At 29.8% G+C, this 10894-nt stretch overlaps 2 protein-coding genes across 3 annotated transcripts; one reads left to right on the top strand and one right to left on the bottom strand.

Annotated features, from left to right (window-relative positions):
- Nucleotides 1–1617: 1617 nt before the first annotated feature.
- Nucleotides 1618–2848, bottom strand: LOC106718736 (methyltransferase-like 26). 2 transcript variants are annotated; one of them, XM_045683864.1, is made up of 3 exons: nucleotides 2778–2848; nucleotides 2542–2653; nucleotides 1618–2324 (listed from the first exon to the last, which is right to left on the bottom strand). In XM_045683864.1, the coding sequence occupies exons 1-3, from the start codon at nucleotides 2779–2781 to the stop codon at nucleotides 1685–1687; spliced, it is 756 nt and encodes a 251-aa protein (XP_045539820.1). In that variant the 5' UTR covers nucleotides 2782–2848; the 3' UTR covers nucleotides 1618–1684. The 2 variants fall into 2 exon arrangements, with proteins under 2 accessions (XP_045539820.1, XP_014368385.2); XM_014512899.2 differs by lacking the exon at nucleotides 2778–2848 and having other exon boundaries at nucleotides 2542–2752.
- Nucleotides 2849–5235: 2387 nt separating this feature from the next.
- Nucleotides 5236–8961, top strand: LOC106718719 (Golgi phosphoprotein 3 homolog sauron). Its single transcript, XM_014512880.2, has 5 exons — nucleotides 5236–5559; nucleotides 5643–5790; nucleotides 6753–6851; nucleotides 7036–7211; nucleotides 8227–8961. The coding sequence occupies exons 1-5, from the start codon at nucleotides 5374–5376 to the stop codon at nucleotides 8473–8475; spliced, it is 858 nt and encodes a 285-aa protein (XP_014368366.1). The 5' UTR covers nucleotides 5236–5373; the 3' UTR covers nucleotides 8476–8961.
- The last annotated feature ends 1933 nt before the right edge of the window (nucleotides 8962–10894 follow it).

The following is a 10894-nucleotide window of genomic DNA, read 5'->3' as shown; positions in this document are numbered from 1 at the left end:
GTACTTGACATTCAAAAATTTCAAGGATGTTTTTATTAAAACAAGATTTAACACAATCTACATACATTAATTACGTTATGGATTATTGATAATGTTTTCTTTAAGCTTCGTAGGGGTCTAAGTGCTGATAAATATTATCAAAGTGACTGAGCTAAACCGATAACACCAATATCACGTCTTGGAAGATTTTAGTACTTGGTAGATTTATTGGAACTAATAGAATTTTCAAAATTAGGTTGGTCATGTAATTGCCAAGGGATTTATATCATAGTAGCTGTCGCCGTACTCCGTAATAAGCCTATATGTTCTTCCAGACTATGTTCTACACCTGTGCCAAATTTTATCAAGATCTGTGGCGCCGTTCCGCAGATACCTTCAAACAAACATCCATCTATCTAAACATTCGCATTTATAATATTAGTAAGATATACTAAGTAAAACAACTATGTATTACATAAGATACAATTTTGCGTAGCGTAATTTACTGGGATATTGGGCATTTCTTTTATATATCTCTGTTATTTAAAGACAATGAAAGGGATAACATTATGCCGTTATATTGATGTTACAATTTAAACTCAACGATAGCACAACATTTTTACGTAAGATTATCAGTTCGTTGGTATTCGCAGTGATTGACAATGAACACCTCTGAAGGTTATCAAATACATTTAATTTGGCATAAAGATAAATAAAAATTAATCTAGACATTGAACACTTTTTTGAAGTATGCTGATTTAAAAAAAAAAAACTTTTGAATGCAATTAGCACACAAAACGTTATCATTTTCGCTTTTCGGCCTTTATTTTAACGTGGGGAAATGACTATGGGGTAAAGAGTCGGATTATGTCGGACCTTTCACACGATCGCTCAGCAGCCTCCTTGTCTCTGTGTCATCATTTGGCATCGCAGACACGACTGCTGGTAGACAGGTCGCTTGTCAGACGGGCCTGTGATTAGGTGACATGCCTTGTGATTTTTACATTCTTTCCTTACCCAAGTACTCCACAGTGATACTAAATACTTGTGCATATTGTCATCGCTTTCACACAACTACTTACCTCTAGGCATGGACAGGCTGTAAACTGTGGTATTTTGTGCCTATTTAAATTTCGCCAGTTTGACACTGTCGTTTGTGGGATGTAGCAGTGGTGAGAATTCGAACTAATATAAGATATATAATTAATTGAACTTCAATAGGCGCATTTAAGTCTGAAAGAAGCAAAAGCTGTCATTTCCAAGCAATAACCTATTCTATTATAGAGATCAGTGTTCACTGCTAATATGTAGTGCAGTTAACACTCCCCATTAGACCAACAATATTGTATGTTACAGCAACCTCTTGATCATCTCTTATTGAGTAAAATTATCAAATAAAGATGAAACATAAAATAATTACTAGTAAAAAGTTTTATTTGCTTTATTACAAATGGATGAATATTAAAATTTTAATATCCTTAAAATTATGTTATGACTATATAACAAGCATAATATGTCATAAAAATTCAAAATTTATATAACAATTTCGAATAATCATTAACTACAAGCAAAAGAAGTGTACAAAGAGAAAATGCATTCTTTTGAGCACAATATACATTTCCATTAAACAGTGTTTTGATAAAAAAATACTGTGATTATAATAAATTGTTTAATTGCATATTAAACATTTTAATTATGCAATATTTCAGTCCTTTTTCCATATTAATGTCTTATTATTTGATGGCATTTCTATTGTATCTATTAAAGACAGATTATTTTCTTCTCCTATTCTAACTAAATCATTAATGTCTCTTAGACCCCAAAGTGGATCTCTCTGTTTGAGAGAAATATCAAAGTCAATATTGCTCTGAGGTGTTATTATCCCATCTTTACTATAAGGACCATAAGTTATCATAAGAGCCTCTGACTTCAAATATTTCCCAGCATTTTCAAACAATCCTAAAGTGCATTCAAAAGGTGTTATATGCATCATGTTGGCATTGTACATATAATCAATGCTATTTTCTTCAAACCCATAGCATGACAACTTGTTTCTTATGTCAAGCAATATTGGCTGTAAAATATTTTTTGTTGGGCAATGTGTGGCATATATTGATATACTTCCAAACAAATTTTCATCAACTTCACTCGGTTGAAATTTAACACCCGGGAAATGTGGAGCAAAATGTGCCAAGTGCTGGCCAGATCCTGAGGATATTTCAACAAAAGTGGGACTCTCATCATTTATGATGTCTGTTTCACTAATTATAAACCTCTTTAAAACCTGCAATATAGGTTCTTGATTCCTAGTTGCCGCTGGGTATATTAACTTTTCTCCTTTATAGCTATAAAAGCAAAATATTGTTTATTAAATGAGACATAATAGATAATACATCTGAAAAAAAGTTAAAGAAATATAATGAAAGCAAGCTAGATAATTTCAATATGTCAATAGGTCATTGTCCTCCTTGAGTTTTTGTCATCAGAAAAATTATTTTTCTATTAGATTTTAAATGTTTGATTACATAACTTTTTAAATTATGAAGCACATTAATTCCGTACCTTTCACAAGATCCATAAAATAGATCATTTGATTTCGACATAGGCCTGCTTCTTAGTCCGTAGACAGTTTTTGAAATGTTTTGAAGTAAGCGAAATTTACCTGTTATGAACTGAAAAGTATATAACATTTGGTAAATTGCAATATAAAACGTATACCTTTTTTGCTAAAAGATGTATTGCATGTAAATTTCGTTTATAATTTCTTTCTCATATTTACACAATGAAAAAACTCGGCTTCATTCAAAAACTTCCAATCCGAATGATATTATTGATTGACGTTTGTTTGTGACATTGAAGTTGACATATGTCATATGACATTACTAAATATCGCGGACTTGGAACTCAGATGAAGAATTATATAGATATGGCATGCGCGTTCACCCGTAAGGGACAGATAGAGAGTACTATAGACTATACCTATATATAAGTAAAAGGATTGGGGTTACCAGTTATTTGTTTTGTCCCGAAAATGAATATAACGATATAATTTAATATATACCAATTTATATATTCCCAATTAAATTGTAATTAATAAACGTAATAAATATAAAAAACAATGCGTAATTTTTGTTTATGTGACTAAGATTACGTAAACAGATTTTTTTAGTAATACTTAGTCAGGTCATAAATTCTGTCACATGTTTAATATAAAATAATTGAAACAAGTTTATTCATTATGTGACCATTTATATACCAAATTGAACTTAACGAAACATAGATTCTTATGACACTAAAGTTTATTCAAAATGACATCCGTGATTTTGAATACAGGCCTTCAATCTGCTCGGCCAGTCGTCTATCACAGCACGAACGAGGTCCATGTCAATATCGGCGGCTGCCTTAATCAAGGATGTCTTGAGTGACTCCAAAAAAAGAATTTCCCGATATTTTTTTCCCGCGTACCGCTTCAACAAAGCGCGGCATCTCTTCAGTCTTAGGTCCATTAGACGAGCATTCAAACGATGTCCTATTTTTCTTCGATATGCACGAAGCCCTAAGTCTTCATAAAAAGCTACAAAAAACATACCAATATTATAGTCATATAATTTTAAATTACTCTGTATATCATTACAGTGAACACTACATGTAAAACTACTTAATATTAAACTATTTTGATTGTAATTTCTAAGAAACAAAATTTACATGGGACAAATTAAAAAGCATACTCTTTAAAATCAACGGGATAAGAAAGTATCAAATATTTAAAAACACAGCATATACCAGAATTAAAAACTCCTTTTGAAATCTGTTGAAAATAGTATAAAAAATGTGAATTGTTTCATTTATATACATTATACATACTATAATTTATTTCCCCTAAATTCAGGGTAATTTTTACAACAAGATGGTGGTATTATTTTTACGGGTAATAACCAACCAATTTGAAAAGAAGTTTAATATGGCCGCTTGTTTCCCAGATCTACAGTATATTATTTGACACAAATGACATCTGCGTTTGGGCGCATAATGTTCGAAAAATACTATTTTATTTTAGCTAATTTTACCCGTATTTTAACATATTAGTTATTACAAAGACTGTAAAAAACAACTAGTTTGTATTTTCTTCCTTATTTTGTATGAATACATGTGAATAAGTGCGTAGTTTCAGTACTTACGACTGAAAGGTTATGTTTTTCTCTTTTCGCTGACTACGGCTTTTACAACCAACAATACAGCAGTATACCATGTTTTATACACTTGATCTCACTAAAACTGTAATATCAAAATATTTTTGCACAATGACAGCCACTAAGTACTCACAATTTTCGAAAAATAGCACGAATGTCAAACTTTGTTAGGGACAACCTAGGTTGTTTGTAGGGGACAACCTTTGTTCCAAACAAACTCCAAAGCCTGGTACGCAGAAAGGGACAGAAGATAGTTATCCCTGTCTTTGTCACGTCACAGGAATTGGGTATAACTGTATCTCTCTCACTCACGGTATTATTATTACCGTGTCATAGACTTGACTTGGAATTAATGGATTATGTTTCTGAATCTATGACGTTGTGTCGTGTCTGACGTCTGGCGGCATAATGCCTGGTATTCATTCATTATGCCGGTACAGTAAGCAGGAAAATCAGCGCTAGCATACAACGTGCATAATATTAACAGATTAACACCAATTCACGCCGATGAGCCAAAACTGTCCATCGCAGACCAGTGCATATTTTTTTTTTGTTCAAAACTAATTACGATCCCAAAAAAAATCAAAACATTGTAAAAGAGATCATGTCCTATGGTTTAAAATCAATTTCATGAAAATTCGGCATGAATAGTATAGCTACTGTACAGTTTTACCATTACATTAGCTATAGTCTATAGTCAATATGTAGTTATATATTTTTATATTATAGTTATAGTTTATTAATTTACAAATAATTTTACGTGTAAAGGGAAAAGGAGTGAATTCAGATTATGGCGTACATTAAAAAAGGAAGGATTGCCATATCTGATGTTAGGCGCCTGGTGGCGCCTTCCTTTTTTTTTCTACCAATAACTTTAACAATTTATTCATTTGTCATTTTTGTCATTCAATTATTTTTTTATTCGTTTTTAAAACCTTAATACTGATTACGGAAAATACAATTAATAAAAAAAAAACATTTCATAATGTCAAATTGAACAAGTCATAAAAATCGAAACTCTTGTTTTATATAATCTTTGTTTGCACATTCCATTCCTTTCCTCGGCCATATTTTTCTCATACGTCGTGTGGCAAACGTCAACAATTGATAAACCACTCACTTCTAAAAAATAATAATCAAGTTCTAACTCCACACAAAAATATTTTTGAGTATTAGTTGTGTGTGATATATTTTAGATGGTAAAATGAATCGCTCCGAAGGATTGGTGCAACGAAGAAATGTTCTAAAGGATAACAATTCTGATGGAACACCAAAAGAGAACCATGACGATGATAAGAAAAACGATAAAAACTATGATGATGGCGACTCAAAGGAAACTCGTTTAACATTGATGGAAGAAGTTTTACTATTGGGATTGAAGGATAAAGAGGTAAAGTTTACTTATGTAAATAAAAATATATTCTATTCATCTATGTATAAGCAATTGCTACGTAAAATTTTACATTGTTTTAGGGTTACACATCGTTTTGGAATGATTGCATATCTAGTGGCTTAAGAGGATGTATACTAATTGAACTAGGACTACGAGGCCGCGTAGAATTAGAAAGAGCCGGGATGAGAAGAAAGGGATTGTTATCTAGAAAAGTTATAGTGAAATCAGGTATTTTTATCTGTGTGTAATAACCCTTTCAATTATATTCATTGAATATAGACTATAATAATTTCAATTAAACAGTTGGTAAAACTTTACAAAAACGAAACATGAAGAATTCTCATATAATTAATTTTAAAGGATAGGAAAAGATCTCTTTTACACAGTTTTTTGGGGTCGTAATTTATTTCGAAGAAAAAATAAAATTCTTTCATGCTTTTTATAGTAACAAGTATGTTGACACTCACCATTTTTAAAATAATTACATTTTGTAATAGAAGATGGTCAAATTTACATTATACACAACATAGAACACACATTTTCGCTTTTAAGCTATTTTTTTCAATTTAATTAAAATTGTTCCAAATCTAACCTGCATAGGTGCTTTTATGGTTTTTTTTATTTTTCTACAAAATAAATTACAATCCATAATAAAAACATTTCGAAACAATGCAGATGCCCTATAGTTTAAGATCAATTTTATGAGAATTCGGCATGATTTGCTTTTGTAAAGTATTACCAAACAGTTTTATTCCACATGAGATTGTTTTAAATGTCAAAGCTTAATTTGCCTTTAAAATGTTCATTAGTTTTTGGCTTGTGTAAGATGTTGCATAATGTTTCCTTGATATTTAACATTGTAAATATAATATATTTGAGCGACACTTCGATCAATCTTATTTCTAGAGTTATGTTATAACAGAAATTTAAAAAAAAAGTGAAGCACTGATTTTTTTCATAACTGAAAAATATAAAAGCAATATGTTTAGTTCTTAACAGTCAAAATAGGATAAGAAACTGAAGTTTGACAGAAAATTTCATCAACCTCAGTGTATGATGGACAATGGACTTCTTTCTGGGGTTATTTCTGCTAACTTTTGCTTTAACCTATTGATGCTAAACCTTTTAATGCCATTTATTCCTACAAATTTTTATGTTTAGTTAGTAATGTACATATCTCTGATTTTCAGATTCACCAACTGGTGATGTTTTATTAGATGAAGCTTTGAAACATATGAAAGAGACTGATCCGCCAGAAACTGTACAAAGCTGGATAGAGTACTTGAGTGGTAAGTTATATTTTCATATTGTCCTTAACAAAATTAATTTTAACATTTTAAGCCATTTTTCTTTCTGAATATTTTCTTTTTACTCATATTTTGTCAAAGTATTTATTTAGAGTTTTGACATTCTACATTTTTTCATAGTGCTTGGTTCAACTTGTAACATTACTATATTATAAAAATTGTACAGGTGAGACTTGGAATCCAATGAAGCTGAAGTACCAACTGAAGAATGTCCGAGAGAGACTTGCAAAGAATCTAGTGGAGAAAGGAGTTCTTACTACGGAGAAACAAAATTTCCTACTCTTTGATATGACCACACATCCTTTGACAGACAATGTTATTAAATGTCGCTTAGTTAAAAAGGTATGTCCGTTTAAATTATTTACACCTTTATCTTACTAATATTATTAATGTGAATGTTTGGATGGATGGATGGTTGTTTGTTGGAAGGTATCTCTAGATTGGCTCAATGAATCTTGCTGGTGTTTGGCATAGATGTAGAATATAGTCTGAAAGAACACATAGGCCACTAATTAAGTTTTATTCTTAATTCCGTGCGGACAAAGTCGCTTGCGACAGTGAGTTATCAGTAAAGAAATGGAATAGCTTTATTGTTATGATGAATGATCCAATTTTAATATTTCCACAATTTTAATATAACTACAAAACTTGTATTAAATTTTAAAAATCAAATATTTTATAGTTTATTATCCTCCATTCTAAATGGCCCAATTTTTCTTAAAAAAAAACGTTATTAACAATATGTTTTGTATGGGTTTTTCAGCAGCTGAAACTAACAATCCGACATTAACATTTTGTTTAATTGTAGATATTTTTGAGCTAAATTAAAACTTAGATGTTAAAATAGTAATCAAAGAACTAATCTGATTTCTTGTCCAAAATGAACCAACAAGAAAAAGCAATTAATTTGTAACTAAAATTACATATCTATTATTGTATCACTCCATTGTAAGTATTGTGATATCATAGATATATACGTAAAGTTGTGATACCAATGTTTATTTAATTATAAAATTGATAAGGCAGCATCTGAATTTAATTTGGAAAATACAAAAATATTAGAAAATGGTTCTTTGTTATAGGTAAAGCAAATAACTTATACAAATACATACAGACACTCCAATTTTATTAACTGTAAAGATTGTCGTAATTTGAAGTAAAGATATATTTAAGCTTTTAAAAAAACTGTTCCGTTCAGTGTTAACTGTAGTCCGGTTTAACTACTGATTAAAGTTGCCCTTCCTCAATGGGATTAATTCATATGTATAGATGACCCAAGACTACACTTTAGTTAATTCAATCAAGTAATTAATTACATTACAAATTAAGTGCCTAAAGTTAGTTTAATGTGTTGTAGGTACAAGAGGCGGCACTGCGGCGGTCTATCAGTGACGTGGCGCACGCAGACAAGCGGTCACTGGCGCTGCTGATGCTGGCACACTCCGCTGATGTACTGGAGAATGCGTTCGCACCGCTGTCAGACGAGGACTACGAGCTGGCGACGCGGCGTGTGCGAGCACTGCTCGATCTAGACTTCGAAGCTGAGGCCATGCGCCCTGATGCCTGCGAGATAATGTGGGCTGTCTTCGCCGCCTTCACTAAATAACAGCCCGAGGACAAGTCTGCAGAAAAGCACCAGAAACATATGGCTATTTCTGCTCGGATTCGATACCATACAAGAGAAGTTTGAAAGACATTGATGTGAGTTTTGTTTGTCTTTGGTGATATAATTGGCATCAGAAATGTGGTATATAAAATCGTGCCAGTATTAAACATTCAATATATGTATATATTTTCATTTGGATAAACATATTTAATATATTTATTAAATATTTTCTCACATATGGTACTAATTATGTTGATTATTCACCGCATCAAAACTTAGGAGTGCAAGTTAAACTGGCACAAAGATATATTTAGTTAAATTGATAGATAACTGTTAGATATAAATTGTATAGATTAAATAACTATGGTATGTTTATGTCCCTTTTTGTTATCTTTTATGCATATATAATTTTTTCTAGAAGTTTCTTATGCCGGTAGACTTAAAGATTTGTTCCTTAATGATCAAATCTGTACATGTTTACATTGTTATAAAACATTATCATGTTGTAAAATAAACAGAGATATGTTTTGTGTCTGAAATAACTATTGTGGTAATAACTAGCTGTTAAAAAGGCTTATGATTGTGTGAAAGTGATAAGATTTTTAAATCTTTGTAACTTATGAATTGAGATAAGAAGGTAACTATTTTAACTGATTTGTTTTTAAATAAATTAAATTACACTAGTTCTTAATTTCAAGTTAGACGTATATTATATACATTTTTCAAGTTATTTATACAACAAATAATTGTATTTTGTTGAGCAAGTTATCTACATTAGATTATGTTGCATAAAGATTTTGCACCATTGAAATAGTGTGTACTGAAGTTCATTTTTGTCATTGCTTTTTTAAATATCAACTTATCTAAATTTATTATTCCTATTATTTTAATTTTATGTAATAATTTAGTTTTTAGTTGGTAAGTTTGTAATAACTTCACATCTCAGTGAATTAATTTTAAAAATATTGATACATTAAAATGTCAATTTATTTTCGTGAATATTTTATTTTATTTGTGTTGTTCTTTTTTAATTTTAGCTAATCTATGTTTTTTTCTTTAAATAATCATAATATTAGCCTAGGAAGATATTGACGTTAATAACATGATTAAAATAAAAAATGCTACCCTTGGATCCGATACTTCTATACCAGCGTTAATATATGACTATGATTTAAATTGGAATTTTTTTTTAGGTTTTTTCTTATGTTACACATTAAAATACAGTGTAAACTCTTTATAACGAAACTCAAGGGACTGATAATTTTGTCGTTATAGAGAGTGATCGTTATACGGAGTGAACAAAAAAACAACCAAATTAACAAGATAACATAAACAATAATACCGATAATAAATATTTACTGTCTACAAATATGAACACATTTCTTCGTAATAGAGAATGGTGTAACGCTATATAGAGTGTTTCAATATGTGGGTTTTAACGCAAACCAACCAAGTTCGGCTCACTTCAACGTTACAGGGAGTTTATTGTTATAAAGAGTTTACACTGTAATTCTTCTGTGGTGTTTTGTGTTTTTAGATATGCATTTTTACTTTGTGTGTTACAAATTTTATCGTTTATTATTTTTATTTTTTTTAGTATGTCTAAAAACTATTAGATTTAAATGTCAATTTATTGTATCAATATTTTTATTTGTAACTAATTATATAAATTGTGTGTTTCCTTATGCAAATGTTTTTGACGCAATCATTAATTTGAAATTGTATTTTAAGATAGATTTAAATATGTACAGAGTTGCCATTTTGACTGTTCTACATACAAACATCATTGCTATTTATTTTTTGGAATAAATATAGGCAATATTTAAGATGATAATAGATTATATATTGCTGGTTTTCTTTAGAAATTTTAAATTAAAATAGAAATTTGCGAAACCTGAACATCCTGTAAACTTGTACAAAACTTTGCAATGACGTGTCTATATTGTATATAATATATAAACTCTATATAAAAATTTGTTCTAAATGTTAGTTTTGTAATAATTAAATAGATTCGTGTTTATAAAGTTTTCCATTTGATATGAAATTTAGTATGATTGTTTGAAATATTTCATTGTAACTTTGATCTTTAATTAATTGTGTATTTAAATATAAGTTAATTAGATTAAATTATGAAACCAGAAAACTATTTCGTGCGTTATTAATATTAAATAAATTATGTACAAGTTTTCATTTGTGGGAAGTTATATTTTTTTTAATTTTAAAATATTTCAATACGAATTTAGCTCTGATTTTTTCCATACTATTGTTTTGTCTGGGATTTTAATTACATTATAAATAGGATTAGCATATTTGAATTATTTTCCCATTTAATTATTAATTTACGATTAAGTTTTGTAAATAGTGATAGTAAATCATGTCAATTGAGTTGTTCAAGATTTTTTTTTAAAAAGGTCACTTA

The sequence above is a fragment of the Papilio machaon genome, chromosome 2, assembly GCF_912999745.1.
Source record: "Papilio machaon chromosome 2, ilPapMach1.1, whole genome shotgun sequence".
NCBI classification, from domain to species: Eukaryota; Metazoa; Arthropoda; class Insecta; order Lepidoptera; family Papilionidae; genus Papilio; species Papilio machaon.
This window is presented reverse-complemented; position numbering and strand designations above follow the sequence as displayed.

What these genes read in the sequence shown, in the direction of transcription:
- LOC106718719 (XM_014512880.2), top strand. Translation starts at nt 5,374, where the DNA reads ATGAATCGCTCCGAAGGATTGGTGCAACGAAGAAATGTTCTAAAGGAT. An exon ending in AAAAGTTATAGTGAAATCAG is followed by an intron (nt 5,791 to 6,752) that starts GTATTTTTATCT and finishes TCTGATTTTCAG; the next exon opens with ATTCACCAACTGGTGATGTT. An exon ending in CTGGATAGAGTACTTGAGTG is followed by an intron (nt 6,852 to 7,035) that starts GTAAGTTATATT and finishes AAAATTGTACAG; the next exon opens with GTGAGACTTGGAATCCAATG.
- LOC106718736 (XM_014512899.2), bottom strand. Translation starts at nt 2,669, where the DNA reads ATGTTATATACTTTTCAGTTCATAACAGGTAAATTTCGCTTACTTCAA. An exon ending in TTTTATGGATCTTGTGAAAG is followed by an intron (nt 2,325 to 2,541) that starts GTACGGAATTAA and finishes TTGCTTTTATAG; the next exon opens with CTATAAAGGAGAAAAGTTAA.